Below are 14,256 nucleotides of genomic sequence, written 5' to 3'. Positions count from 1 at the left end.
AGTCCAGGCTCTGGCAGCCGGCCGTGACCGGGAGACACATGGGGCAGTGGACAATTGGCCCAGCGTTGTCCGGGTTAGGGGAGAGTTAAGCCGGCAGGGATGTCTTTGTCCCATCGCGCTCTAGCGACTCCTGTCGTGGGCCAGGGCGCATGCACGCTGACACGGTCGCCAGGTGTACGGTGTTTCCTCCGACACATTGGTGTGGCTGGTTTAAGCGGACATTGTGTCAATAAGCAGTGCGGCTTGGTTGTGTTTCGGAGGACGCATGGCTCTCGACCTTCGCAGTGACAATTGGATACCACGAAATTGGGGAGAAAAACATATGATTTAAAGGCAAGACAAAATTATAAATACATTCATTTATATTGACATCCTAAAAAGTGGCAATATTCCCTACACTTTTTCCTAACTTTAAAAATCAACCATATTAATTGCACATTTCAACCTTAAGAAAACTATCTATTCATTGCACATCATACCTATCGTTCAAATAAATACACCTGACCAGCAGTAGGGGGCACACGGGGCAATGGAGTGGTTTCTCTTTGGCAACCTTGTACAAATGAAAACCTTTACCTGCTTTTTAAAGCTATTTCTACTTTTTATTTGCATGATCTCCAAGGGGAGGCTATTCCATAGACAAATGCCTGTATAGCTCCTCACGGTACTGTTTTACTTTGGGGATTTTACAAGACATATCACTAGCTCTGGTATTGTAACTGTGTTGGTTATAGACCATATCGGTGTGGTTTGTTTCATATATCCTTGGGCACGATCATTTAAGATGTCAAACATATGATTAAGTTTAAGTTGGTCCACTCTGGACTCCAACTTCAACAAGCCCACCTCCTGGAACTCCTGTACCCCTATATGGTTCCAAGGGGAGACATTAAGCATATACCTGATAACATTATTTTGCATGACCTGCATTCTCGTTTTAAGCTTTTTTGATAGCCTGCTATACCAAGCAGAGCAGGCGTAATCAAAATTACACTGAATCAAGGTTGAGACAAGCAATTTCTTAACTTTGATGTTAAAATATCTAGTGTTACGATAAACATTTCAATTTGTTCGCCTTTTTAGAAAGAATGTTAGCAGCAATCAGGTCCCCAGAAAGGGATTGATCTAGGGACATACCAAGATAAGTTACACTTGTTTTAGATTCAATCTCCTTGCCTGCACAGTTTCCCTTTATCTTGTCAGCCCTAAGAAATCTACGTTTTGTTCCAAACAAAATCGATTCAGTTTTTACCAAATGTAGTGACAATTTGTCAGTCAACCAATCTCTAACAACATGTAATTACTTACTCAGGGTCTCCTCTATATAAACTTTATCCTTCACTGATACCAATATGGCTGAGTCATCAGCATAAAGCAAGAGTTTGCACTTTACTGTATCTGGCATATCATTAACGTATATTAGAAATAAGAGAGGCCCTAAAATGGATCCCTGCGGTACTCCACAGGATATTTATTTGGACTTTTGACAGAACATCACCAACATTACATATTTGTGTTCGGCTGGTCAGATAAGACCTAAAACAATTCACTGCTACACAATTTAGACCCATGGATTAGTTTCATCAGAAGAACATCGAGGTCCACAGTGTCAAAAGCTTTCTGCAAGTCTAACATGACCATACCTGTATAGTTCCCCTTCTCACTTTCCTGCTTGATGTGGTCAAAAAGGTGGATGAGGCAAGTATCAATGTAATGAGCGGTTCTAAAGGCAGACTGGAGTTCATAAAGAAGTTTGTGCTCAAGAAGGTATCCCTCAAGTTGATTAAAAACAAATCTCTCAACAACTTCGGATAAGGTGCTGAGGATCTTGTGGAGTGGAAACACCCGGGTTGTTTTGAGATCATTGGGAAATGTACCACTACTAATAGAAAGGTTTACAATATGTGTTATCATTTTAGCAGTGACGAGCACTATACTTTATGAATCTTGCAGGAAGGTTATCCAGGCCAGTCTGCTTTGTTTGTGCTCATTAAGCATAGTAGATTGGAAACTTTGTCCTCTGTTACCATGTACAGCTGAAGTAAATCATTTGTGATAACTTTGCTAAGGTACAAGTTGTTAATGAATGACTGTCCAGAGCAGGTCGGCAATTCTTAACTAGAGATGAGGCTATAGTGGTAAATGTGTTAAAATAATTGTTCGACCTTTGCCTGGTCATGACACAAAACATCATCAATATCCAGGCCAATGTGCAGAATCATTCATGTTTCCAACATTTGCATTCTCATTTCATTCACAACGAGCCTGGGAGGAGAATGCAGAACCTTGCATTAACCTCAACACCAGGTAGGGAAGGGAGACGTAATTGGAACAGAGGGAGAGAGAGGACATGCAATCTCAATGAATCTTTCCTCGATTCCTTGCATTATTTCCCCTCACCTCCTTTTCAGCTGTATCAGAGTATGTAATTTGGGAGCAGTAATACTGACATTAACATTTGTATATTTGGCTGCCAAAAACTCTTCCCAGAAACAGTTAACTGGGGGAAGCTGCGCTCTTCTAACCTGCTCAGTTTTCCCCTCTATACATTTCAACACAATATTTAAATATTACACAGTTCTAAAATAATTTCATTCAATTGATATTAAATGAATCTATTTGGTTCAATGTCATTAAACTAAAGCGGAAAGACTGACATAAATTCAACTAGTGCTTCTTTTGTCTCCCTCGGGTTACACAGGGACTGGGAGAAGGGGGCACCTAAGGGGATTCTACTTGGACAACCCCCATCCGGGATTCTGCAGCCCATTTTGCATGACTGTGGAAGGGTTCTTTGATTGACAATCTCTCGCTCACACTACCATAATTCCAATGAAATAAGTAGTGCAGGATATGAGGGGGTGTAATGGATGAAAACCAGTGTGGGGATGTGGACTATTTACTACAAGAAGATTCACTCATAGAAGGGGTCAGCAACCCAGTCCTCATTGTGATAGTTCTGACTCATTTTTTTGATTGGACTTCTAACACTGCTCTGCAGAGATGATCAACAAAACATCCACCCAGAGAACCAGGAGCATGTGCGTTCTGTTCGGTAGCAGCTTCTGCCACCTCTTCTATGGTTCCTGTATAATTGCGTATTGGAGGTGTGGGACTTGGCGTGGTGCTATTAACTGTCCCATCTGCTGACAAATGGTGCCATTTTTTTCTGTTCTTCCAATAACACGCCTCACTGCAGCAGGTCCAGGATGGGCAGACTGAGCCGATACGATACTCATCTTGCAGGATCTCGTTTCTGTTCTTAGAAATCCTAAAACTAGCATTCCTGCAAGATTATTTTGTTTAAATATAATTTAATCTCTGAGAAATTAAGCTAATTGATTTCAACCTAATTGGCCATTTTAATGTATAGGATTCATTTAATATTCAATAAATATAGTACCTAACATCTGATTTGGACCAAACTTTTTTTCTAACAATGAGTTGGATGCAATCAATTAGCTTAATTTCTCAGAGATCACATTATATTTCAACAAAATAATGTTTCCAGAACGCTTATCTTATCTGTTTCTAAATACAGAAACACTTTCAGAACAATCGGATGGTGGGTGTCATGGCATGCAGAAATGACATTGAATGACCCGGAAGCAATATCTAAATGACATACATCATATCATGTTGATTGACTATCTGCATTGATTATTATTACAGCTGTGGTAATTGGGTAACATACTGGAAAGATACAAATAAAAAGTATTGTGATGATTAAGTAAGCATTTCGTTGGATGGCGTATGCCATGTGTATCCCGAATATACGATTAATAAAACTGGAATAATAATAACACAGGGTCATATTCAATCTCTCTTCCCCCCTTCAACCAGTGCTATTATGGTTGGAGTAAATATTACAGGAGCTGATGGTAACACTGTAATGTACTGCATGCTCACAGAAAATTAATGATATATAAATGCATCCAGTAGCTAGCAGCAATTCTCAATTGTTTTTGTGTTAAGTAAGCATTTCGTTGGATGATGTATCTACCAGCTCTCACAGTCTCACATCAGAAGACGTTCATCCATGTTTCTCAAATGTCAAATTGAAGTTGTTCCAAACGTCACATTTTGAAGTATTGAAGGTTAATGCCTTAACTTAACTCCGCATTTTTTAAGTTAGGGGTAAAACCTTTTGAAAGGCTGGTCCCGTATGCGGGATCAACATCCAGCGAAAAATCAGAGCGCCATATTCATAACCTAACCATAACCAAATCTAATACATTTTTTTTCTCAAACATAGGACTATTTTACACCGTTTTATAAATACACTTCTCCTGAATCGAACCACGTTGTCCAATTTCAAAAAGGCTTTACAGCGAAAGCAAAACAATACATTATGTTAGGAGAGTACATCGTCAAAATAGCCACACCGCCATTTTCCGACCAACCACATGCATCACAAATAACCAAAAAAGAGCTAAATGAAGCACTAACCTTTGACAATCTTCATCAGATGACACTCCTAGGACATCATGTTACACAATACATGCATTCTTTTGTTCGATAAAGTTCATATTTATATATAAAAACAGCATTTTACATCAGCGCGTGACGTTCAGAAAATATTTTCCCTCAAATGCATCCGGTGAATCAGCGCTACAATTTACCAAATTACTATTCGAAAACATTTTTTAAATTTAATATTGTCATTCAAAGAATTATAGATTAACATCTCGTGAATGCAACCACATTGCCAGATTAAAAAATAACTTTACAGGGAAATCATACTTTGCAATAAAAGGGGATGCTATGCTCAGAAAAATAGGCTAGGCGATACAGGTTAGCGCCATCTTGGAACCATCTAAAATCAAATATACTATTGTAAATATTCCCTTACCTTTGATTATCTTCATCAGAAGGCACTTCCAGGAATCCCAGGTCCACAACAAATGTAGTTTTGTTCGAAAAAGTTAATAAGTTATGTCCCAATAGCTTCTTCTTGTTAGCGCGTTCCGAAGGCTACTCAAAATGTACTGTAGCGCGTGGGATTAAATATAAAGATTTATGTTTGAACGAACTTAAATATATTTAAGTTCGTTCAAACGTTGTATAACATAAATCTTTAGGGCCTTTTTCAACCAGAGCTTCAATAATATTCAAGGGGGACGATTGCATTGTCTTACTAAACGTTTCGAAAGGGGAGGGTAGCCATGGGCGCCCGCGTCATAGTAGTAATGGCCCTCCCCCTGTGACCAACTTCCAAAGCCTCTCTTTCGGTCAGTTTGTACCATAGAAGACTCAAACCACTTCGTAAAGACTGGTGACATCTAGTGGAAGCCTTAGGAAGTGCTCAATGAATCCTAACTCACGGTGTGTTTTATAGGCAAAGTGCTGAAGGTGAGTCCACAAATCAGATTTCCACTTCCTGCATGGGATCTGTCTCGGGGTTTTGACTGCCATATGAGTTCTGTTATACTCACAGACACCATTCAAACAGTTTTAGAAACTTTAGAGTGTTTTCTATCCAAATCTACTAATTATATGCATATCCTAGCTTCTGAGTTTGAGTAGGAGGCCGTTTAAAATGGGCACGTATTTTTTTCAAGATTCGCTGTAGCACCCCCTATCCTTAAGGAGCTATGTTCAGGCATTAACTCTAAATTCTTAAGGTTCAGAGGCAGATGCTTACACTCACCCGCCATCCCCGTCCACAACGCCCTAGCAAAATCAAAACCTACTTGAAGGTAACAGAGCTCACCTGTAGCCCCTCGTGGCCGGTTTCAATGTCATCTCCCAACGTTCTCAAACATGGATGGACGTTGAGTACTCACTTGTATCATGGGTGACCTTGCTGAGTGTATACAGTAGGCCTACTATGTGTATCCCGTACATATGACCAGTGGCGATTTTAGCATGTAAATCTTGCTGGGGCAAAAAAATATATATGTGGGATGCATGCCAGCAAAGCCACTACACAACACTAAACAATATATTAATTGCACTAGAACGGTGACAAACTGTGCCCTCAAACTGTTAGGGCCTACATCAAACTTTGTCATCAAAGTCTGGCATTCTCTGAATTTATGGTGGGAACTCAAGGGGGGAAAAAAACAGCCACTCCATTGAATAGCAGGCTGACGTTAGTGGTTTCTTTGCAAAGCTTGCTGTTAGCCACTGATTCCTTCCAAAGGACTCATTGTTGAATTTGCGATTTCCAACTTGTTGTGTAATCTATGTACAATGTAATCTTTATGTACAATTTCTCTTCATTATTTCTCTTCATATGACAAGGAATAAAAAGGATTTGCCAGTAGATTGTCGACTTGATGACAACTGATGATGACTGCTGGCTAAGACTTTGAAAGTAAGATGATCAGTCCAATCAAATCATGTTATAGCTGTGGTCAATGACCTTGAGTGTTCTTGGATGGGCACTTCTAATAACTCTATGGCAGAACCCAAGGGGCAACATTTTTAGAGCTCTAACCTTAGAATTGGGGATGACGTACTGTCTCATGAGTGACAGAAAACTGAGCCAATCAGGCGCAACGCTCTGTATTTTCTGCTGGCTAGCCCCACCACCACAGAAAGCACTGAGCTAGGCTGAAACACCTTCATTTTGGAGCTGCCTTACTCAAGAAAGCAAAAAGGAGACCATGTTAGTATGAGGCTTTTATTAACTCAATTAGATTATTATTTTTTTTGCAAACTGATATGACACATTAATGCCAAAATAACATACATATATATATTTTTTACCTAAAAGTGTGGCACTCAAAACAGGTGGGGCTCTGCCCTGAATGACAGGTTGCCACTGTATATGACTAATAAAACTTGATTAAGTGTAACACAGGGCCATATTCAATCTCTCTTCCCCCCTTCAACCAGTGTTATTATGGTTGGAGTAAATATTACAGGAGCTGATGGTAAGAAATAATATAATGTAACATTTGTTCATGGAAAATCAACTATATATATATAAAATGCATCCAGTAGTTGGCAATTCTCATACTCCAGTCTGTTTACAAACCCCCAAAATAATGACAACAGAAACAAACATTTGATTTTATATTTTCTACAATACACAGACAACATTACAGTAGACCATTCAATTACATGTTATATTATAATAACTTTTTGTTTCCCCAACAAGAGCAAAAAATGACATGGTAAGATTAATCTCACCCGGGCGCACGTGCAGGCATGTTTTGAATCGGCTGAAAGTTGATTGCATTTGATTTGGAACCGGGCTGCCTCACAGAGTGACATAATTAAGCTAACATTTTTACATTTAGAATGAAAGTGTTTTTAGGTATGATGTACATTGAACAAAAATATAAAGTGTCGGTCCCATGTTTCATGAGCTGAAATAAATTATCCCAGAAATGTTCCATACACACACAAAGCTTATTTCTCTCACATTTTGTGCAGACATTTGTTTACATCCCTGTTAGTGAGCATTTTAGCCTTTGTCAAGATGATCCATCCACCTGACAGGTGTGACATATCAACAAGCTGATTAAACAGCATGATCATTACACAAGTGCACCTTGTGCAGGGGACAATAAAAGGCCACTCTAAAATGTGCAGTTTTGTCACAACACAATGCCACAGATGTCTCAAGTTGAGGGAGTGTGCAATTCATGATGGCTGCAGGAATGTCCACCAGAGCTGTTGCCAGAGAATTGAATGTTAATTTCTCTACAATGTAATTCGAACTGGTGAACTGTAACATCAAAATCATTGAAATTGTTGCATGTTGCGTTTATATATTTGTTCAGTATAGTTTGTTGATTAAGACGACATAAAAGTATGTTAAAAATTACCAACCAAGCATATCCAAAATGTTTATTGTTAATGAAATTATTGTAAAAATAATACAGGATATGAGTAAAGTAAGCAATTTATCATAGGAGTAATGGGGTACCCTACAACTGTACTCTAATCAGGGGCGTGGTCCCGTTAAGCCCTGCCTCGCTGTGTGTATCTTTGTGAATGCGGCATTTGTCTGCTGTAGCGCCAATGAGAATGAGAAGAAAATATGGGCAAAGACGACGAGGTGTCAATGTGAAGAAAGAATGGGCTTTGCAAGGGAACGTACCCTTGCCGCATTCAGACCATATTTAAGCAATAAGGTGCGAGGGGGTGTGGTATATGGCCAATAAACCACGGCTAACACTTCGAACACACTGACTGCGTCGTTGCGTTTCGATACACCAGAAGTACATTCATTTCCAATTGAACACTGCGTTTGCCTTGCAGCATTGCGTTGCAGAGGCAGTTGCAGTGCGTTCTATCGAACGTATGCATCAAATTGTATGCGTAGACTTGACAGAAAGTAGCAAAATGTGAATGTTGAATTTTTGTTGCACACATATCCAGTAGAAAAAAATGTGGGATTACATAATAAAAACAGTTTGACTAGAGAATTTCTTTACATTTTTTATTCATTTATTTGCCAAGTATATTATTTATTCGATGACATCCACAAATTAATTGTGAGAGCCTATAATATAATTTCCCTCCAAAATGCAGCTTTGGAGCGAAATGCATAATAGTCAAGATAGCAGAGTCGGCTCTTTCAACAATGAGACCAACGTTGAGGAAGATGGTCTTGGTCGCGCTGTTGAGCCGGGACCATCCCCGCCGAAAGCGCAGGTCTGTGTGGGTCCAGAGATGGTTAAAGTCCCGAAAGCAGGCAGGGGAGCTCCACCGTCTCATTCAAGAGCTTCGACTGTTTGGAGAGGAATTCCGAAGTTACTTTCGTCTGGACCGAAGCCAGTTCGATCACCTGCTCCAGATGGTTGGAGCCAGGATCATCCGGATGGATACCAACTACCGGGAGTCCATCAGCCCAGTTGAACGCCTGGCGATTTGTCTCCGGTAAGATACATTCTAGTACATTTTTTACGCCTTTGATACCATAATTGATTGATATTTGATACATTGTTTGTATGTGCAACCTAGCTAGCTAAAGGGCTCTCTAGTTAATAGTCCCTATTTGACATCAAATGTACTTTTACAGAATGTTCAGTAGGACTATAACTTTTCCCAAAGTTGGTTTCAAATCATTTTTTAATTATGCAATGTTACCAAATGAAAAGAAAATTGGGGTGCCTTCTGCTCTGATGAAGGTAGGCTAGTCTTCTCCAGGACCCATTGTTGTGGGTCACGTTAACTAGCCACATCTAGCACAAGCTCACTACTAAACTGACCTGGCAATCCTACTATCGTGGACACTTGTCTCCAAGCAGCATTTTTTGTGTTTATGTCGCTGTAGCTGTCAGCAGTTGTGTCAAAAAGACACGGTTTTGAGGACACTGCGAAAATGAGTCTCTCCTCCATGTGTCCAACCGCATGCGACCATCTGCAAAAGACACCTGCATCAGTATTGTTGCCTAGCTGCGCAAAATGTTACGTAGCAGTGATGCAATGACACAGTCGGTGTGTTCGAAGCGTAAGGGCTGTTCTTACGCACAACGCAACGCGGGGCGCCTGGATACAGCTCATAGCTGTGGTATATTGGCCATATTCCACAAACCCCGAGGTGCCTTCTTGCTATTATAAAACTGGTTACCAACGTAATTAGAGCAGTAAAAATAAATGATACCCGTGGTATATCACGGCTTTCAGTCAATCAGCATTCAGGGCTCCAACTACCCAGTTTATAATGTAAATTAGAGCCCTGGATGTGTAATGTAATAAGCAATAACGTAATACAAATTACTGCCCGCATATCTTTAAATTTAGTACCCGTTTTCATTTAGCCACACCCTTTGAGCTATGACGCACACCAATAAGATCCGTTCTCTTCAGTGTAAACGGAAGTGAACATTGACCAAGAACCACTTTAGCGTTTTTAATTGTTGTTATTTAGACGTTTATTGACATACTGGAACCAAAACAATTACTCATAACAGCACAGCATCACATACTTACCCCAGGTAGTGTTTAATTTTCGTTGGAGACTGGACTTTGTTAATCGATGTTATCTAGGTTAAGCTAGCTAACAATGGCTAGCTGTATGGTTTTTCACACTCAAATAGCCTCCATTATGGAGGTGCTAGCGAATGCAGCCGTGGCAGAGATCTGTAAAATCGTAGACGACGACTATGCAGTGTTTCGTTTGGAAATGTCTCAAAGCCAGAAAGAAAACAGGGGATTGCGGAGGAAACTACAGCTATTGGAATTGAAGGTGGCACGGGAGCGCGCAGAGCGCGTCCTCGCCAGTCGTCCCAATAGTATCAAGATCCTCGACCGATACAAAGGAATCGCAAGAGGTACATTTTGCAGAAGGCCGAGGGTGCGTGACATGTAGCCCTGTTCGCTTCTGAGCATGTGTGACTTTAGATGCGTTAACCACATGGTTAACCTGAATTGGGTCTTGGTCGGTTTTTGGATACTATGCAAAACTTATTCCCCTGATTTACTTAGCTTGCACAAAGACACCATTTCATAATTTATAACCATATTTTTGATTTACTGCATTTCCTATTATTTACTCAATTAAAACAATGTGACGCATGGAACATAATCAATCAATCTATAAATATTATATCAAGAAGTTATGGGAAGGGTTAGCTTACATCCTTGCCAATTCTAGACAGTGGCAAAATTGTATTGGTGAACAATATAGCATTGAGCATTGACAGTAGCAAACCTAACCATCTCTTTTCCCCCAATCACTCTCTCAGGTGAAGGACATCTCACTGGAGGCCACAGGAGCTTTGTGAAGCCAGTGGGACACAATACATGGAGAGATGACCAACCAATAACTGTTGATGAGGGGAGTGGAACATCAACCCAGCACGTTATCGTGATAGAGGTTAGTGTAATAGTGTTGCATAAAAAACTACAGTCACTTTGTAAATAAAATCTGGCCCGTTTATTTCAGAAAGGCTCCCCTCAGCTATTCACTTGCTTACATGTAAATCCTAATTTGTTTGCCATATTGGAGCTTGTCGCGACTTCACTACGACATTGTTATCCAATTCTACTAATTTCTATTCATTCTACTCCAGTAATAACCTCTCTTCTTGTGCCAGTCTGCAGAAGCTGCAGGTCATGGAGGATTGTCTCTGGTGAAACAAGAGAGGACTGAAGAAGAGGACCCACGACACAGCAGAAGCATCCATACTGGTGTAACGTCTGGAGTGGCGCCCCCTGTAGCCACGGAGGACCTATCCACCGCTGCTGCGACCCAGCCCAGGACACGATGCAGCATCACGGAGGTCAGTGGAACGCTGAACGCCGTACTCAAGTCAGACACAGATACTTCAACTGTAACACAAAGGCTTTTACAAGACGGATCATCTGACCACAGGTCAGACCCAGAGAGACTGGGGCCGGGGAGACTGGGCTGTACTCCTGCTACCGGCTCAGAGTATTTACTTTACGGTAATCGAAGCCCGAGGACGGTTCATTCCCATCGGGACTCAGGTGACGCGTTAGACACTGGTAATGATCCGTCTTGTTCTTACACTACAGAGATGGACCCTGGCAACATATCCTTGGGTTTAGAGACACAGACTGATCTGTCTACAGGGGACTGGAACCGGTACAGTAGTAGTGTATACTCTGAAGGGTGCCTAGATAAGAAAGGGGAGGTTATAGTTGTAGATGATGGGACTGTGAAAGTGGAGGGCGACGCTCCTCCCACATGGAATGCAGATAGTCACCTAGGAGACAGACACTCACAGGGCAGAGATTTCTTAGATTACAGCGAAAGCTTAGAGACAAATCCAAATGTCACAACCAACTCCTCTTTACACACGCTCAGAGATCGCGACCCAGTGTCCATGTCGTTGGGGCCTTCTGATTCACACGGCCATGTCCTTTTCGATCAGGTATTGAACTCAAACGACACAACTAGAGCCCAGGCTCAGGGAGGGGGAGCAACATCAGGCAATAGTAAAGAGAAACGATTCTTCTGCATGTTCTGTAACAAAGGCTTCAGCTGCCCCCAGAAAGTGGAGATCCACCAGAGGGTCCACACAGGGGTGAAACCCTTCAGCTGTACCCAGTGTCACATGCGCTTCGCCCAGGCTGGTGACCTGAAGAGGCACCATAGGGTCCACACAGGGGTAAAACCTTTCAGCTGTACCCAGTGTCACATGCGCTTTGCCCAGGCTGGTGACCTGAAGAGGCACCAGAGGGTCCACACAGGGGAGAAACCGTTCGGCTGTCACCTGTGCCGTGCTAGTTTCTCCCACTCATCCAGCCTGAAGAGGCACCAGAGGGTCCACACAGGGGAGAAGCATACAGCTGCCCCCAGTGCGAGAAGAGGTTCTCCCACCAGCACCATCTGAAGATGCACCTGAAGGTCCACACGGGAGAGAGGCCATTCGCCTGTACGCACTGCAGGAAGAGGTTCTCAGAGAGCCCATTCAATGCGTGGGTGGTTTGAATAAAAAAATATAAAACATTTTGGGAGGGGGCATTGAAATCACTAAAACCAAATGGGAACTGTGTAGGAATAATAATGGAGCTACATTTATGGACTCCTCACTCATGTCCAGCTTGCTAAAAGGCATCGAAACGAAATCTAAACAGTTGTGGAGCATCGATTTATTTATTTTTAAAAGGGGAATAATGGCAAATCATTGTTTGACTGTCTGTCAAAGGGAGAGAGAGCTAGAGCCAGAGCTACATCACCATAGCTACTGATGCATGCATGTTATTGAAATGTGATTAATGCTCACTGTCCAATTTTTCATTGGGGTAGATCAAATGTGTTATTATTACATGTATTATAAGCCTACATTTACAAAATCGGTAGACTAATGACAATTATTTACAAAATGATGTAGGGGATTTCGTTTGTAAGCCAGGGCCAAATTGCCTTCCTCAAGCGAGAAAGATAATGTGGTAATGCAGGCTAATTTTATGCAATGGAAAAGCATTTTAATACCCGTGCATCAAATACCCTACTCCTCGAAAGTCATGTATTGATTATACACTGAGTTTACAAAACATTAGGGACACCTACTCTTTCCATGACATAGACTGACCAGGTGAAAGCGATGATCCCTTATTGATGTTACTTGTTAAATACACTTCAATCAGTGTCGATGAAGGGGAGAAGAAGTATTTTTAAGCCTTGAGACATGGATTGTGTATGTGTGCCATTCAGAGGGTGAAGGCAGATACATGGAATTATTTTTATTTTGTTGGATGGTTGGCATTACAAATGTAAGCAGATATTTTCTTATCTAAAATGTGGGTGAAACCTTTCTTCTGTATACATTTGTCAAGCTTGTTATGTGTTGTTTCACGCACAGGACCCTCGTCTGAATGGACTTGTGCTTGGTAAAAACAGACTATTTAGGCAATAAGGCCTGAGGTGTGATATATGGTCAATATACCACGGCTAAGGGCTGTTCTTATGCACAACGCAAAGCTGAGTGCCTGGACACAGCCCTTAGCCGTGGTATATTGGCCATATACCACAAACCCCGAGGTGCCTTATTGCTATTATAAACTGGTTACCAACGTAATTAGAGCAGTAAATATAAATGTTTTGTCATACCCATGGTATACAGCTGTCAGCCAATCAGCATTCAGGACTCGAACCACCCAGTTTATAATGCACAATATATTACAACAAAATACACCAACGACATCAGTTAGGAGATAAAGGTTGTGAGCACAGTGTTTCTGATCAGATCAACAATTATATTCTAATGTACAGTGCCTTCGGAAAGTATTCAGACCCCTTGACTTTTTCCACATTTTGTTACTTCAGCTTTATTCAAAAATGGATTAAGTAAAAAACACTCTTCAGCAATCTACACACAATAACCCATAATGACAAAGCAAAAACAGCTAATTATATTTTGCAAATGTATTAAAAATAAAAAATATTCATAAGTATTCAGACCCTTTGCTATAAGACTCGAAATTGAGCTCAGGTGCATCCTGTTTCCATTGATCATCCTTGAGATGTTTCTACAACAGGATTGGAGTCCACCTGTGGTAAATTCAAATGATTGGACATGATTAGGAAAGGCACACAACTGTCTATATAAGGTCCCACAGTTGACAGTGCATGTCAGAGCAAAAACCAAGCCATGAGGTCGAAGGAATTGTCCGTAGAGCCCAGAGACAGAATTGCATCGAAGCACAGATCTGGGGAAGGGTATCAAAACATTTCTTCAGCATTGAAGGTCCCAAGAACACAGTGGCCTCCATAATTCTTAAATGGAACGAGTTTGGAACCACCAAGACTCTTCCTAGAGATGCCCGCTTGGCCAAACTGAGCAATCGGGGGAGAAGGGCCTTGGTCAGGTAGGTGACCAAGAA

At 41.2% G+C, this 14,256-nt stretch overlaps 4 protein-coding genes across 6 annotated transcripts in view; 3 read left to right on the top strand and 1 right to left on the bottom strand.

Annotated features, from left to right (window-relative positions):
* The window catches only part of LOC106610073 (zinc finger protein 214), an 844,054-nt gene that overhangs the window by 117,046 nt on the left and 712,752 nt on the right, over positions 1 to 14,256 (bottom strand). The window lies entirely within an intron of this gene.
* The window catches only part of LOC106610081 (zinc finger and SCAN domain-containing protein 2), a 482,712-nt gene that overhangs the window by 261,109 nt on the left and 207,347 nt on the right, over positions 1 to 14,256 (top strand). The gene's annotated exons all lie outside the window — the stretch shown is intronic.
* The window catches only part of LOC106610133 (zinc finger protein 629), a 254,819-nt gene that overhangs the window by 189,495 nt on the left and 51,068 nt on the right, over positions 1 to 14,256 (top strand). The gene's annotated exons all lie outside the window — the stretch shown is intronic.
* Positions 9,968 to 14,256, top strand: part of LOC106610089 (zinc finger and BTB domain-containing protein 18-like) — a 35,265-nt gene continuing 30,976 nt past the window's right edge. The window contains exons 1-3 of one of the 2 annotated variants that reach the window (XM_045723172.1): positions 9,968 to 10,235; positions 10,650 to 10,780; positions 11,001 to 13,334. In XM_045723172.1, the coding sequence (XP_045579128.1) occupies positions 9,968 to 10,235; positions 10,650 to 10,780; positions 11,001 to 12,263 (1,662 nt within the window). In that variant the 3' untranslated portion in view covers positions 12,264 to 13,334. Of the gene's footprint in view, positions 10,236 to 10,649; positions 10,781 to 11,000; positions 13,335 to 14,256 lie in introns of those variants that run through there. The other variant, XM_045723171.1, reaches the window with a different exon arrangement.

This window comes from Salmo salar, chromosome ssa08 (assembly GCF_905237065.1).
Source record: "Salmo salar chromosome ssa08, Ssal_v3.1, whole genome shotgun sequence".
Lineage (NCBI taxonomy): Eukaryota > Metazoa > Chordata > Actinopteri > Salmoniformes > Salmonidae > Salmo > Salmo salar.
Note: the sequence above shows the minus strand (reverse complement) of the source record. Positions and strands in the feature narration are given on the sequence as shown.